Source organism: Ctenocephalides felis, unplaced genomic scaffold, assembly GCF_003426905.1.
Source record: "Ctenocephalides felis isolate EL2017-DRISC unplaced genomic scaffold, ASM342690v1 CF-g0.4_SCAFFOLD_03571, whole genome shotgun sequence".
Lineage (NCBI taxonomy): Eukaryota > Metazoa > Arthropoda > Insecta > Siphonaptera > Pulicidae > Ctenocephalides > Ctenocephalides felis.
In genome coordinates, this window is record NW_020539725.1 from 54947028 (window position 1) to 54965260 (window position 18233).

Below are 18233 nucleotides of genomic sequence, written 5' to 3' on the forward strand. Positions count from 1 at the left end.
AGAATGACGTATTTCGCTAGTCGCATTATGACGTCAGTGGGAGATAAATTTTCTATATAAATTACTCAGCATGTTTGCACCATTTGCATTGCCTTGCAAATCGTAGTAATGTGATACTGTAGTGTCATTTTATATTATTTTGAAACTGAATACATCGCATTACCGTAATGTAACGTTGCATTAAAGTATTCATATATTTCTGAACGTCAAACAGCATGTTTGAGTTTGTAAGTTGAGTATTTCCCGTATACGCAACGAAAACTAAATTGTGCTAGGAAAAGAAGCGATAAATATAGTTTTATAAGGGAATGAGATTTTCTGATTTGTATCACTTTTCGAAGGAGGGGTTTGTTTTCGCGAAAAAAAACGATTTGCTAATATTATGTTTTCTCGAAGGTTCAAGTCGTTCTGAATTGAATGAGATCAAATTTTAAAGAAGTATGAGTTTGCGTGTGTGAGTCAGTTTTTAACCTTTTGTCGACATTTTTGCAAAAACGGCTGGATCGATTTCCAAAATTTCAAATTCATTTGTTGCAACTTTATAAGGACTACCATTTGTCGGTTTTGCGCGACGATCAGATAATGCGTTTTTTTGTAATTGGCAACAATGTATAACAAATTTTGCCCACTGTTTAGCCCACAATTTTGTACCGATTTTAATAGTTCAAAAGCTGTTCGAAAATTATTGGTTTTCTAAATTTTTGGTAAAAATTAGTACGCCTTTTCCTTTGTAATTAACTGTAGAACTAGTTGGTATTGGTATTTAGCCTTGAGGCAAGTTACATGAACTTCGATATGTGTAAATAATCGATTTAATCAATAAAAATAAATTAATTTATGAGTGATTAAAAGTGTTCCGAGTAAGAAAATAACTCATTTTCTCAAACTTTGATGAATTTTTATAATTAAACTACTTGTCGTAAGGCCGTAATATTTCAGTAAGTTCTATAAGACCAGGATATATATCGCCAAAAAAAGTTCCATGAAAATCGGCTTAAATTTTTTTTTCAACAGTTAATTACAAGAAAACGGCTCGATAGATTTTCAACTAAATCTAATCAGTATAATTCCCAAATGATATCTTTCGAACAGTTTTTCATTTTTGAAAATTGATTTGGTAGTATGAGCTTAAATGTGGACGAAAAGTTTAACACTTTTTTCCAAATTACAAAGACATGGCTCGGCCGATTGCTGCACAAAACTAAGAAAAAATAATCCACAATAAAATACATCGATTGGCTTTTAAAATTTTGAAATCGGTTCAGGCGTTTTTGATCAAACGTCGATGAAAGTTATAATTTTGACAAACGCCAAAAAAACGACACAATTTTTGCAAACTTTGACGATTTTTTAAAATTAAACTATGGTATCTACCGTCAAAAAAAAATCATGAAAATCGTCGAAAAAATTTTTTTTAACACCTTATTACAAGAAAACGGCCCGGTCGATCTTTACCAAAAACTAATCAGGTCGATTCCCAACCAATATGTTCCGAACAGTTTTCGAATTTTCAAAATCGATTCAGAATTGCGGGCTAAAACGTGGACGAATTTTTTTTTACTTTTCTGCGATTTACAAAGAAACGGCTCGGCCGATCGTCGCGCAAAACTTAGAAACGCTAGTCCTCATTGAGATACATCGAATGGCTTTTAAATTTTTGAAATCGGTGCAGCCGTTTTTGAGAAAACGTTAATTTGCGACAAAAAATCTGTTCACATACACACACACATACTTTTTCCAAATTTGGCCCCATTCGATTCAGAACGGCGTGAAACGCCGAGAAAACATAAAATTAGCGAATCGAATTTTTTGATGAAAACATAAACTTCTTCTTTGGGAAGCTGAAAAGCAAGAATAAAAAAAGTAAATACTTAGACAATGTAGGATATTTCGAATATTTGATTTATTTCTTCACTCGCCCTCGGATAATAAAAGTTCCACGAAGATACCAAAAATTGTCAGTTATTCTATTTTTAAATTTGTTGCTGTGTCCGAAATTTGATTCAACACCCTTTGTAAGGGTAGTTACATAATATTTCAATCGTTATATACGATGAATGCTATAGCATTCACGTCGAGAACTGCGCTTCTATTTTACGGAAAAATATGTGATAATACAAAAATACCTAAAGAATCAGTTAGTCATTATTTTGATAGTTATAATAATGACAAAAACGTAAGGTTATATAAAAGTAAATTCTAAATAATTGACGTTTGAAATTTGAATGCTATAGGATTTAAATTATTTTGCATCACAATGAAAATGAATGCTATAGCATTCACGTATTAAGATTTTACAGCATTATGCAATCAAAGTAACTTACTTCAACTTGTCAAAGTACGCAGATAGGAGAACAAGCTTAACCGAGAATCCGCTCCTAAGTTTTGGCTCAAACCATCGAAGTTTCAAGAAATTTGGACAGTACTTCGCTTTAAGATATCTGCCTTAGTTATAAATGCATTCTAACTAACTTAATCTACTTAACTTAATTGTATAAATAATTATTTTCAGGCTAGCGCCCTGGCTCTGACCCAACCACTAAGCATCGATATCCAATTATCCGGACCTCCACCCGCTCGGGCGTCTTCGGCCTCCGACCTGCCATGTTCGGCGTCCCTGCTCTCGCCGCCGCCGATGACACACGACCGTGGCGGGCAGAGGCGATCCACCGCCGTCTGCACTGCGGACACCAAAGGGTTCCGCTCGGCCTGCGACCTGCGATATACGGGCGATGGGTCGCCGACGACGGCCACTTCGCCCAGTGGGAGGAACGGGAAGAAAGGGCGAGGTCTTACGGTGGATCTTAACAAGTAAGTAGACAGATGACTATTGGAAAAATTCCTGAAGTAGGTAATTGAATCTAAAATGTGTTTTTTTTACCAAAATTTAAAACGAATAGTTAGGTATTAATTGTTTACCAACTTTTGGATGCGGTCTCAATATGGGGAATTTTAAGATATACTTTTTTACCTTAAGGGGGTATTCTACTGTAGAAGCATGAATTTTCATTTGTTTATTGATATTTTATTATTACATAAAAAAATATTAAAAAAAAATTAAAATTCACAAAGTTATGAGCAGTCGAAGTGGGGGCTCAAGAAAAAAGAGGGTGTCCAGGCGTGCATGATTCCAACCCTCCTGGTGATTTGAAACATAAAAAATAGATAGATTCTTAATTATTATAGATAACGCTATCGTATGACCCTTGGATAAGTTATGGATATATTTTTTTATGTTTTTTTAACAATTTCGAATTTTTTAAAAATACTAAATGAAAAGTTATAGTTTTAGGCAAGGTCTACGCGATAAAGCGATGTATAGAGAAGATCCTCTCCAAATTTGAAGTAAATCGGTTCATTAGAACTCGAGGTATCCTTACCGCAGAAAAAGTCCTTTTAATGACATATTTTTGAATAACTAAACTTTGAAAATATGAAAAAAAATTTTTTGCAATTTTTTCAAAATTCTACAGTAGAATACCCCCTTAAGCAAATGACAATTTATTACGATTGCAACAAATTTTGTTGGTGGATTTTTTTTATAAAATCAAAGACATTTTTTATGTAACTAATTAAGTTTATTCTGTAATGTATTTTTCTGTTTGTATTTCTGTAATGTATTGTCCATTTAGATCAATGACTTTTGTCATCTTTCAAGTACCACTTTCATAAAGCTTCTGGTCTTTCCTTATCTATGTTCTGGTTTTTATTAGACAAAAATGTGAATCTGGTACAATTTGACGAAACAAAAAGAAATCAGAATGTACCAAGTCACTAGAGACATTATTCTAATTTGAACATTTTAAAACTTTGAAATTTTTTAAAACCGTTCACTTGATTTGAGTTAAAAAAAAGATTTTCACAATAGGGTAGTAAAGGGTAGTGGAACTTTTTTTATTAATTTTTCAGGTCTAACTAAGGGCCGCTTTGATTAAAATTTACCTCTAAAATAAAGCACAAAACACACTAATTAAATAAAAAAGAATAACATTTCTACTTTAAGCCGATGATATAATTTATTAGATTGGCAACTAAGTAAGTGCAGATTATTGTTTTAAAATCAGATATTTTTTCATCGATCTAATTATCTTTATTCTGTAATGTATTGTCCATTTTGATCATTGACTTTTTGTCATCTTTTAAGCAGCATCATTATCTTTCTTCCATAAAACTTCTGGTTTTAATCAGCAAAAAACTTAATAAGGTGCAATTTGACACTATCATTATTAATGATTTTTTTGTAATTCAAGAAGTTTTGTAAAGAAACTAAAAATGATCAGAAGGTGCAAGCTCACCACTGTGTGGTGGATATGTAAAAACATCCAAATCAAGATCCAATTTTTTCCCTAGTGGCCAAAGTTATGTGATATCAATAATGGAATAAAGCACCGTTTCCATTTGCCAATTTTGGCTACTTTTCTTAAATTGCGTTGTTTAATTTCGTTAGTTGTTCACTGTAGACATCAGAATTGATTGTTCTGTTAAGTGGAAAGGCAAAAGTACACAATATCTTTGTAATCAACTTCAACTGAACGACCAGAGTGTTTTTCATCTTTGAGTAAAAAATCACCAGAATGAAATTTGGCAAACCAATTTTCATTTTTTAACTGATGGATATTGAAAACGTCTACTATTCATTAATAGAAGGTATTTCATTTGGAGTACATCAGCATACCTAAAAATTCAATTGAAAGCATCTAAGATTCTAAGCTGACAACCGCATTGACTTAGTTGCCAACCTAATAATTAGTAAAACTTTAGAATTTTATTAAGAAAAATAAATCGTTGAAAAGTTGTGGTAAATATAAATAAAATATTTGAAATACATTTACCAGTATTTATCTTTGAGAATTAATGACTGCCCAATAAAATTATATTGATAAAGAATAACCAATTTACCACAAAACAAATTTCATGTTCAAATTTATCTATTTATATATAATTTAATTTATTTATTTAAACATTGTGTAGCCTAAAAATTCAGTTATCAGGGGATAAACCCGTGAATTGCTAGTAAATGCATTTGCTGAATATGTAATAAAACAAAGTATTTAGTTCTATGATGTAAAATTCAACAATGCATTTAAATTCAGCAATAAAACTATTTTTGTATGACTTTTAGTTCTTGAACACACATAAAACTTGTTTGTATCAGCTATATACGTTGGACTAATTATGGTAGAAAATTTGAAATATTATTTACCAAAATAATATGACATTAAAATGTCAAACATTGAAATACGTAATTGCAACAATAAAAGCCTAATTGTTTGAATATATTATAATAAATGATTTATATACCTATTAGATGTTTTTTTGTAATTTGAGCATTTTGGAACTTTGGGAATTCTTTAAAACGGTCAGTACAGACAGTGTAAAAAAGGGTAGTGAAACTTTCTTATTAATTCTTCAGGTCTTTTTAAGGACTGCATTAATTAAAATATACCTCTAAAATAAAGCACAAAATATACTAGGTAATTATTATGATGCCAAATAAAAAATAAAAAAGAATAACCTTGTACCAAATTGTTCCAAAAATTACCTGAAAAAATATTCATCCAAGCAAATGAAGTTTGTATAAAGCAATCTGATACAAAAATTAATTAAAACCATTTTCAAAATTTACCTCTGCTATATAGCAAACTTAATTTCAAGAGTTACAAAGCGCAAGAGTTAATTTTCTGTATAAACAGGAATGGTAAACAATTTCCGGGCACTACATACTGCGGTAAAAGTTGACGTTCATCTCATTTAAGAATATATAAGAAAATTAAATTCTTGATGGGGGGAAAACACTTGGCTTCAGGGGAAATTGATAAAACATCACTTTTGAGATAAAAATATTGAGCAAAGTGCATTGTTTACAAGGATTAAATAGTTTACCACTATACTTTAAATTTTAAGAGATGTTACAAATGTAGCAACGGAGGTTTGCTCATATAACTCAGTTTTTTTTTTCATTTTCTTCCTAGATCTGATAATGACGTCACGAGAGCTGCCTCTATGTTATATTCAGAAGATTCGACAGCAACAGTAACATCTTCATCTAATGATTCTTCGGCAAGGCAGAGCAGTTTGGAATCCAATGTAAGTGTTCTTAAAGTTCATCTTATCTATAAAAGCATTCTGGAATCTAACAAATGCCCATATAAAATTATAAATCTTATTACCCGCTTTGTGAGAAGTGGATCTCTATACTATTTGCTTTTTCTTATTTCTACTGACGTATCAAGTGGAACAAGTTGGTTGTTTTCCGCAATGGCAATTGCGGAAAAACTACCATATAAAGCGTTTTGTTTTATTTTAACATAAATATTTTGGCTACACACCAAAATGATGCTTTACAGCATTAACTATGGATATAGATATATTTTTATAAATGGAGTTTTTAAGATTCTTTATGTAAACGACGGACTTGGACTTCAGATAACAGTTTTTTTCCAATATATTGAGAAGTGTTAGAAATATAGGTACTGAAAACTAATCTTGCTTCTAATTTTTATTCAAATTCAACTTAACAATTCAAATTCTATTTATTTTCAATTTCACTATTTTTAAATTCTACTTCATCCTTTTATATCTATACAATTTCATATTAACAATTCAAATTCTATTTAATAGTAAGGGGCCGTTCAAGTTACGTAAGCACTATAGGGGGGCGGGGGGGTTGTTGATTTGCTTATTTCGGGTTGACATGGGGGGCAGGGGATGATGATTACGTCTTAGGTAGTATTTTTATTTTTTTACATTAATTGTAAAATGTTTACGTAAGCATGGGGGTAGGGGGTAAGAGCTTTGCTTACTTTTGCTGACAAGGCGGATGGGGGGGGGGGGTAAATAATTGTATTAAATCTGCTTACGATACTTAAACGATCCCTAACTCAACATTTTAAATTCTATGTTATTGCCAAGGATCGATCCGAAGATCGCTGACGCAAGTTGGGCACGCTACTGAATGAGCTATTCTGCCACATAGTTGAAAATTTCAACTAGAAATTGTTAAATTTATTTTGTCTCGAGTAGTTTGAAACCACAATTTCAATTTAAGTGTGTAGAAGTTTATGTTTTTGCCAGAAAATTCCATTTGCTCTTTTGTGGTTTTTCGATGTATCACGCTATTCTGAATTGTTTGGTACCAAAATTGCGTGTATGTTTGAATTCTTCGAATAAGGTTGCTCACTTGCCAGCAGACAGAAAACTATAGGTACCTAGTTTAGTATGCTTTTGGACAGTCTGATATCAAGCAATAGTGAAAATTTGGATATAATTTAATATAATTTCTAGTGAAAGTAGCCTCTCTGAATGATCAGTATTGAATAAAAATATCATAATGGGAAATAAAACATTTGGCTGCTTTCAATAATAGCTCTCACAGCAGGTTTTAGAACACTTAGTTAGTTTTCATAGCTGTTCAAAATCTATAAGCAAACATTTAGTATGCACATCAAACACTTATTTAGCCATTAGATATCGATTTTTGCACTTTTCCTAAAAGCATATGCATTAAATGTTTATTATAATGCATACTTAATCCAAAATATCTTAATTTAATATTATGATCACACTATCTCCACTGGCTAGGTGTTTCATGCCTTAAACGGTTAAGAGCACTGCCTTGTGTAGGCAGGGTTGTGAGAACTAATCCTGATCTGGATAATCTGATATTATGCAGTAAGTATTGATAATAGCCTAGTTCGGGCACTGCGTTGTGCAATGACAATGGGAAATTTCTCCCGTTATTCTTCTCTGAAGCAAGTTGGAGTTTGACTTAGTTCACAGATCTGCCCTAGGGCAGTACTGCCCATTATTACTATCCTCACTAATTATAACTCTAATAAATTCCTTCATCAGCGTTTCACCTTCTGACCACGACGAATTCCCAAGTCAAACTATTATCATTTATCACATTTTTAGTCATCTAAACATTTCATCGTCAGACCACAAACTTTTCATTTGGAATTCAGGATAATAGCGCCAATCAAATCAATTATGACTCGTTGTGATTAGCAAAAAATTTGCGTTCAGTTATCTCGAAATTCGTCAGCCACAAGCACAATGTGCGAAAATGAGATAAAACTCCTAAGTGCGATAACAAATAATAAATACGATTAACCGACTTCACTATCTCTAACCTTGGTATTTGTGCTCAACTAAAAAATATATTTCCAATATAATCGCGAATTACGGATTTAGACTTCAGTCTAAACGTTTCGTTGCTTCGGAGTGTTTGTTTACATTTTCGCGAGTAGTGAAGTTTTCACGATGGAATACGTGCTTCTCAATATTGTGAACATGTGTGTAAACATGCTAGTGAACACGTCAAAAAAACTGTAATATTATTTTCTATATTTAAATAGTTTACGCTTCTCAGTTGTACCAGAAGTGAAGATGATACGAAATGTAAAGTGATCGTTCTTTATTTTTTTTAAGGATTTGGTAGATAAAGTAAAAAATTCTGAACGTCGGAAACTGGAAACATTGAGTTTTTCAAGATTTTCCCAACGAACCAATCTCGTTTATTACGATTTTTGTATAATATTTTTCTAATGCACTAAACGGATAGTTGTCATATTTCAGAATATCATACACTCCGGATAGTTTTAGTAAATCATTACTATTTGACTTTGTCAAATTATTTCTACGTGTTCCATTGTGGAGTAGTGTAAAAGATAGTGTAGCCTAGTAATTTCTAGTCTCAGGTTCGATACTAACCTTTGCCAGCTGAGTATCAAGCAGTATGATACCAAACTTTCACTTAAGTACTATCTAGCTGGTCTACCACAATCTACCACATAACTGGTAGATATATAAAAACGATTTTCCAGAACTAAAAACGGGCCTTATTCTGCCAAGTTTAGTATGGAGGATAATGACAATATGTTTCAAAGTGGCTTATTATGCGGAAAATCGTTTAAAGCAAAATCGTCTCAATATGGCTCTATGGCATAACTTTTTGAATCACCACATTCAGGAGATATTGCGTTTTTTATTGGTGGATTTTGTTACAAATATTTTGAACACACTGGGTTTTTCCAGATTTTTTGACATTTTGTAAATTTTGTTTATTATTGCTTATTCAATGTTTTATCTTCGACTATTTGTAAAATACAGTATATCTCCGAAAAGATGATTTCCCATTATTATCTAAAGATTATGTAAGATAGGATTAATATATATCTTAAAGTAGCGTATTAAGCGGAAAGTAATATAAAGTGTCTTAACGGGGTTTTATTTCATAAGCTTTTAAATCATCACATTCTGGCGGCATTCAATTTGGAATTGGCGTTTTTTTTATTATACTGGTAGAAAATGATGCTAAAAATACTCTAAGTATTTGGAAAGAATAATTTAGTTAGTAATAAAACTAATTAAAAATTGATAATTTTTTACCCACATAATAAAATAATTATTATCGTTATGAACGCTCAGAAATTTTTGCTTCAATCAACAAGGTCCTTTGTGTATTGTGTGATGTTTACCTGAATTAAATTAGCAATTTTTAAAAAAAATCTCGGATTTATTAATTTTGAATTTTGCTCAAATTTTGTACTATGATGAAGGTGCAGTATAATAAATCACACATTGCTAGCACATAATCTAAAAATTTCATCTGAAAGCAAAATGGGTTGCCTTCTCTGGGTAAAAGACTGAGAATAGTTCTGATTGCTGTTCAAGTATTTGATAAATATAATTTTTTTTTTTGACTTCTGTAGAATAATATTGAATATGGCAGTAGTCTCTACATACAAATATCTTTTAGTTGACATTCACATTGTTTTGACATATGTTATTTCAAGAACATCAATAGTGATATATTAATATCCATCAGACTGAAGTTGCATGACAATACCGATTACAACTTTATGTGGTTTTAATGTTATAGCAAAACTATTTTGGTAAACACTTTTATTAGTATGAATTATCAATGGAACAAATTGGGTTTATGATTAAACGCGAAAATATTTACGGAATTTTGCGACATATTTGGGTGCGGCGAATAATTGAAATACGCGATTAACATAGTTAACTTATTACATATGAGTTAATTTTTTTCTGAAAAACAATGAATTCTGAATTAATTTCTAGTATATTATTTTTTATTCTACTTACCCTTCTGAATCTGTGTATTCTATTTTAATTACCTTTCTACCTCCTTTCAATTAAATCGAAATGATGTAATAATATTTAATTACATAATATAAAGTATCATCTGTATATAGCTCGATGAAAAATCTGGAAAATGAAGATATAAGAGAATGTAATACTGAGATAAATCGAGATTGCTTTTCTTGGAAATTGATTGTGTAACATTTCAATCAATGGCAGTGCATGTGTGACACCATGAAAATTGTTTGCTGACGAATCAACTGTTTGTTCTAGCCATACTTAATCCTTATAATTCCTCAAGGGTAGGGTTTCGGTATTGCCTTGATTAAAATTTATTCATTGTTATTAGTTATTTTTGTAAAAGAACACGTGTGTGAATAAAATATATTTATTTTCTTTTTTTAATATCTAAACTATATATCTCAATGAATATCATGAAGATCTTTGTACTATTATTTGTACAAAATACTTTAATCTCTTTAATATTTTCAATTTAATTGCTCTGGTTTGTTTTATTATAGTATTGAAATTAATTAATACTGAATATATTTTAGTAGCAAAAAATGTTACCTTGTGATTAATAGGGCATAAATTGATTTTCTGAACAAAACGAAGGCTTAAAATTTTCATGTAAAATTCACCCCCAATTATCTTATGGTTTGTTTTCTTTGCTATTATTTTTTAATCAATTATTCAAATTATATAAAATGAACCTCAAATATATTTGAATAAGCGAACATAAATTCATAATAAAATATTGATACATGATTTAAAATACCTTTTTAACCCATAAATTAACCCTTTTGCTACAAACCATTGAGCCATAGTCCAATTCAGTAAACTGAAGATACTGAAGCTAAATATTATTTAAATAAAAGAAATATTTTCAATTAGTCTTGATGACAGTTGTTTATAGTTTTCGTTTTTTGGTCCAAAATTTTGGTTCATTAATCACGTGATTACCTTTTTAGGGTTTTTGAATTCCCTCCTACCCCTTGGTAATACGTGGACCTATTTAAAATTAACCCTCCTTCCTCATCCAATAGCACGTGTATTTTCAGTACGTAATTTTTGGAAATATTTTGAAAAATTTTAGATTATTTTTTCAAATTCAGGTGAAAAATAAATACCATGTACTAGACCCCCTCCCTCTTGTAATATTTTGTGATTTTTTGTCAAACCCCCATCCCCTTTCAAGCCTTACATAATTAATGGATGACTAGATATCTCTTTGAATTGCCTAGATTGTATCCCGATGTCATACTAAATAGTTTATTTTATTCTGGTTTATATTACAATTATTACAGTACATAGCAACAGCTCTTTAATAGATTCTAGTAATAATAATAAATGGTAGTCTGCCCGAAGGCAGGTCCATGGCGTGAGACCACCACAAATAAATGATTCCCTTACCCTTCGTCTATCATTCCCATTACCACTACTCCCCCTCGCCTTTTTTTCATGTAATTTTTCTTTCGAACTTCTTTTGCTTCTTGATCCTGTGCTTCGGCTTTCAGTTCCCTGTATTTTCTCTTTTCGCGTAAGTCGTCAATCGTCTGCATTCTTCTTCTTCCCATTTCTTTCAGTCATTCTATTTTTCAATCGACGACGACTCTTTTTGCAGTAAGAGTCCGATCCAGTTTCTTTTACTTCTCAGTAGAGTCCTCTTTCACTGAATCTTCTCAGGATTTCTACATTTGTTATCTTGTCTGTCCACTTTATTTTTCTAGATTTTTTATAGCTCTATTTTTAAATTTTATTCGAAATCTTTCATTCTTTTATGAACAATATAATACAGTTGGTTTTATTACAACCATTACTCGTTTCTCTACTTATAATCCACTTCTCGGGTAGGTGCATTGATCTCTATAGTAAATAGTGTAATATTTTCTCCTGGTTTGACCTTTGGGTCTGGTTTAGATTGCATTGCAATGCTTATGGGATTAGTGTCGTCCACGGACTACACTTATAAACCTGCCAAGAGTTGCAAATCCTTCAAGTTCAACGGATTACTTGCAAGTGCGCAATCAGCTTATCTTCGGATTTTTCTCATTCTTATTGGAACGAGTTGGAAATGGAATTACATTGCCTTCATATCACATGACATTTAGATTTATTGTAAAGGACACATGCTTTCTAAGATTTATAATTAAATGGGTAGCAAATGGTAAAATAAAATATATTTGATGCAATTAGACAAGATAAAATCAGTACCTAGAAATATATAATTAAACAAAATTATATTGCTACGTTAAAAAAAAAAACAATTTCGTTTAAGGTAAATTTCAAAAATTTATGATAACATACAAAATTTACTCCAAAAATTTAATTTTAAATATATCATTATTAACACGAAGTATACAATAAAAGTGGCTAGTCTAATATTACCACAGTGTTCTGCACAAAGATAAATAAAATATTATTTATTTAATGAAGTGCAATGAATTTTTTCCAACGTTAGAACTTTTAGCAAACAATATTTATATCACTTAGAGTTAAAAGAAAAATAAAAGCTACCAACGCAAATAATCTTTATGAAATAAGTTCGGTGAATTATTGAACTAAGGTAAATTATTGAAACATGCTTTGTGTAGATCTAGAAAAGTATCTCTATATATTTATAGAACTAAATAATTTCATTAGTCTATCTATATTGTTTGATTTTGCAAGTAAATTTAAGTTAAACCATTTATTTAATATATTTATATTTTTAACTAAAGCCAAAGTTGACAGTATTTTCGTGAGACTTATCAATAACATACTTTTTTTTTCAAGATAATCTTCAAACTGTTTTAAAAAAATTTATAATATCTCAAGGTTTTGTGAAAAGTCATATTAATTTTCAACATCCCGTAGGGTATTTTATAGCAATTGCAAAAGAACCGAAAATGAAAATTTTTATATATCTTTACGTTTCAGAGGTTTGTGAACATTTTGGTATTCCTTAGAAAAAATAGATGTTTATGTGTGTGCATATGTGTTTGTGTGGATATAAATTTTCGTCGATGATTTTGCGAACACGAATCAACCGATTTGGATAATTCATTAACATTAGATTCCTACTGATAAGAGACGTGCTGATTAGTTTTTGGCAAAGACAGGTCTAGCCGTTTTGGAGGTCCGGGGCAAAAGTTGCCAAAAATTGCATTTTAGTTTTTGAGATAACGGAGCGCCCGATTCATATAATTCAAAAAACATTTCATCAAAAACAAAAACACGAAATGAACTGGTAAAATTTTTGTGAATGCAGGTTTAGCAACTCCGGAGATCAAATAAAAAAAGTAAAAAATAATGTCACGTTAGATTAGATTATAAATAATTTAGTTTTCGGTACGGGAAGTTCCAGCAATTTGCCTTAAGGAACGTTGCCATGCACCACTAGTAGTACTTCTTGTCATCTAGTAGTATGTCTTGTCATCTAGTATATATTTATTTTTTGTATAATTAGCAGAGGATGAAATACGAATTAGAAAGATATCCGACAAGAATTATTAATGTAAATACATCATTTTTCATCCTAATTTCTGTCAGTGAACGTTTTTCACCGAATATCGATTTTTTGAGCTTATGAAAAAGCTTATGAAAAAGTTATCCAACTCTAACACTTACTTTTTACAGTATTGGAACAATTGTTTTAATGTGAGTTTGAAATATACATGCATGCAACTTTCAATTTTCCCTTTCCTACCATACTCCCAATTTTATTTAATCATTATCCTTAGTGATGATAAAATACAAATACGCACTAAAGTATACTTTATTCTTGAGAATATAATGTCGATGTATGATATGATCGAAGATATAATATAAATAATATAGTTTTCTGTGGGAGATCGCGTTTCGATAACAGATACCACCGAACACCGAACAGAGCTCATCCATTTTCGTATGAGCTCATAAACATGATATTACGGCATTATCTCTCTCGGGAAAATGCGAATGCCACAAATGAAATTTGTCAGCCATATGGCGTCGACAATAAATAACCAAATAAAAGCATTTTTATTGGATTAACTTATCGTGTTTTAGTTTTTTTTTCATATCGACTTAATGCTATTTTCCGGATGGCGTCATAGAATGAATTGACTCTTTAGACAAGTATTTCCCAACGTAGGGCGCACGGAGAAGGGCAATTTCTAATTTCAGTAGGGCCAATTAAAAAATGGCACGACTTGATCACCCATTCATTCGCTTTTGAGTTTACAATTTAAGGCTCGATTTCGTATACAAATAGACAAAAGTTTTCACTATTGTCTATGATTATTTTTCAATTTTTTTTTCTACATCTTTTCCACAAATTCTTCTAACAATAAGTTTTTTTTTACCAAAAATTTTCTACTACCGAATTGATTTAAAAAAATCAAAAACTGTTCGAAAGATATTAGTTAGGAATGATACTGATTAGTTTTAAATAAAAATTTACCGAGCCGTTTTCTAATTGACTTGAAAAAAAAAATTAAGCCGATTTATATGGAACTGTTTTAGCGATATATATCATGGTCTTATAGAACTTACTGAAATATTATGGCCTCACGACAGTTTAATTTTAAAAATTCATCAAAGTTTGAGAAAATAAGTAGTTTTTTGACGTTTGTTAAACGATTTACTTGGTATAACGATAGAGGACTTGGACTTAGTGAGCATACTAAACCATTAAAGTCCTACGGAAACTGGTTCAATTATAAAAATCATTGATTTTTGAAAATTTGCTTTTAGAAAATACTCAGAGTTAACGCGTTCGTTCGTTTTCATTTATGTGTAATAAATCCACTCGGAATACTTTTAATCAATCACTCATAAATTAATTTATTTTTTATTAATTTGATTATTTACACATATCGGGAAGTTCATGTAACTTACCCCAAGGCAAAATACCAATACCAACTAGTTTACATTTTTTTTCAAAAATTATTTTCATAGGTTTTTGCATTTGCAAAGGTTATGCTTCTTAAATATGTCATTTTTCATAACAAACACTAAAATTTATATGTAAAAAATTATTAAAATCTGAATAACTGTTAGGAGGAGTATCAATTTATACATCATTACAGAAGAAGTTTATATATAAGATAAAAATTTATTATTTTGATGTAAAAAGATTTCTAGAGTAATGGTCTTGTGTGATGTCTAAAACAAAACCAATATACAATAAAATAGTCAACCCACATTAAATTTTTCATCTCATCCATGCAATAAGTTTTTGTATTTTTTTAATATTCGACTCGAAAGTTACATTTAATTATACTATTTCTTTCGGAGTTCTGATCATTTCAAAGTGTTTGTTCAATTAAAACTTTTATTGTAATTATAAAAGTAGGTCAATTACTTTTGGCTATCTGATGGCGGCGTTATTACCATTCGGATTTTATCTAACATTTATACTTTCTATCGCTCGAGTATTTCTTCACTATTATTTCTCATTTGAAGAGATGCTGGATAATTGTGCTGAATAATAAATCAAAAACGGATCATGAGGTACAAATCTCATTGAGATCCAACACCAATTAATCAAATTGAATAAATATTTTTAAATCTTATTTTGACTTTCTAAATTGCTTGTATAGATTTGCAATGAAGATGTGTCAAATAAATACTTGAAACTTCTATATTTTTTTTAGAATCCTAGTTTTTCCAAAAATTTAATGGATGCCTGAATGAAGCCAACACAATAAATAATAAAATTTTATTATAATCTTTTCTAATTTTTTTCAGGGTTCTCCTGGCCCCTGGCCTCCATCGAATCCTAGTCAGCCTCCACCATCTCCTGGACCTCGTTATGCCCTGCTGCGTGAGGCAGATGTGCAGGTCTGCTGCCTCAATCATGCTAGAACTGTAGTTTCTAAGGTTTTATCTTCTAGATTTTTAAGGCGATGGGAAACACTCAGGCTGAGGTTGAACGATGCTGATATTGAAGCCGAAGAGGTGAGTGGACTATTTTTTCATATTGGTAGTAATAATTAAATACGACTCAAGTTAAAACAAATGCGACTGATGTCAAAAATATCAAAGTTTAGTGTAGGCATTTTTAAGTTTTTCATTTTTGATGTTTTTTTCAAAAAACAATGAGAACTTAAGTGCCCTAAAAGCTGTTATGATGACACCACTAAGTACTTTTTTAGAAGCCAAAGTCTATTTGAAAGATTTTATTTGAATTTCTCTAATTGTGATGATTTTTAATGCCGATGCAGCATTACCAAGGAAAATCTATCTTAACTTGGACTTATAATTTCAAGTGGAAAGCTTTATCAAATCACCACTGCTAGATATCAGGCTCTCCAAAATAGTTATCGAACCTTCTTTTGAAATGCCAATGCTCTAATCACATAGCCACGGGGTAGTTTTTGTTATAGTGTGAAGTAAAACCAAAATGGTATGCTCAACTATTCAATTCCTATGGTCTAATCGACCATTGGTATTACATAGTCCCTATGTAATTAGCAGAAATTTTATTTGTACTATTGTAGGATTTAAGGGTAACATTTTCCATGTGGTCTGAGGAGGCAATTTATGATATTGCTTCTCACCATATATTTAAAAAATTCGATCGATATGGCAATACAATTCATCGCCAGTCTCATCATGTGACTTCTACTCTCAATGTCCAAATTTAGTCCTAACTTTTTCATTCGACTATTGATCCATATGTCGTTCGTTGTGAGTCATTTCATGACATCATTAAGGCAGGTGACAATATAAGTACACATCGTATCAATTGTTTTATGCATAAATGTTCCGCTTTAATCTATTTTAAAACTTCACATCTAGGAGAGTGATCTGCGTCATTCGCCAGATAATATATCTTCATGTATGCAAATCGACCATTGGTATTACGAATGTCGAATTAATTGTTGGAGAAACGCTAAAAATACCGTTGAAGATATAGAGTCGTATAATAAAAAATTTAGTTTTTGCTAGAAATTCTCAAAATTTATTGTTTCATATGCGCGACTTATAATTTACCAGAATTGATGTCTCAATCCAACGCTCTTTATTTGGAATATAAAACACAACATTCGTTCGATTATATTTTTATAATTTTGTGGTTTTATCTGTTCATTATGTAAAGCAGTATTTTAGATACAGATGACTAACTATGACTATGAAAGCTAATGAATTATTTATTATTTACGTCAATTTAATTAGGTTAATTATTTATTATCTTTAAATGCTTTTAATGATAATGATGATGGAATCTAAATGTACGTAATTAGTAGTAAAATAGGACTTCAATGTACTTTATTTTAATGGAAGGTAACCACCTAATTATCACTTTAGTAATGTCGTACCTACTCTTTGAATGTAGGATATATTATTCATCCTTGATTTTTCTTAAATTGATCCTTAAACCGATTTTGTACAATTTCTTACATCCTTTATTATGGTCTACTCAAAAATATTATTACATTTTTTAAAAAATATAATAAAAAATTATGTTGAATTATTTTTGCTATTTTAATTGCAATTTATGTTGTCACTCTATTTAAAAGTATCATTACAAATAATTTTGAAGTTTTAAATAACCTTTACAAAGAAGTATTGGAAATCAAAGTTTCGTGCATAAAAGAACTTGTTTGAAAGTCAAACAAAAATATTTAACAAATATCAAACAAATTTATTTTAATTTCTGTTAAATGTATTCCATTTATTTATTTAAGTCGATGGCTGCATCCTGAGAAACAGCTTTTATTATTCAAAGTTTATTTGCTTTGCACTTGTTTTGACGTTATTTTGCCATTAATATTTTTCTGTTTTTTTATATGTATGTATATTGCATATACGTAGTTTCCTGTTTTTAAATAAATTTATTTATTTCATTAACGCACCTGCCTGAAAATTAAATCCGTTCGCATATTGATTTTATGCATAAATATTTAATAAGTAGAAAATTTACATCCTTAGTTAAAAACAAATTGGAAATAATCTATCAGATATAAAAGTGTGAAGTAAATATCAATGTTTTAAATTATGAAGTGAAGTAAAAAGTTTGAAGTTCAAAATTATTAACAACTGTAGGGGAGAGTGGGTACGGTTGTGCCAGGGAATGGCAGTCGTCAAAACAGCTGAACTATACTAATTTTGAGATAGGGTCCAAAGGCAGAATGATATATTTTTTGGAACAAGTTTCT

The 18233-nt window shown here is 30.5% G+C and overlaps 1 protein-coding gene across 1 annotated transcript in view; it reads left to right on the forward strand.

The window, feature by feature from the left end:
* Nucleotides 1–18233, forward strand: part of LOC113384615 (C-Maf-inducing protein-like) — a 43564-nt gene that overhangs the window by 5249 nt on the left and 20082 nt on the right. The window contains exons 2-4 of the mRNA XM_026622362.1: nucleotides 2513–2811; nucleotides 5973–6087; nucleotides 15820–16029. Of these exons, the coding sequence (XP_026478147.1) occupies nucleotides 2636–2811; nucleotides 5973–6087; nucleotides 15820–16029 (501 nt within the window). The 5' untranslated portion in view covers nucleotides 2513–2635. The remainder of the gene's footprint in view (nucleotides 1–2512; nucleotides 2812–5972; nucleotides 6088–15819; nucleotides 16030–18233) is intronic.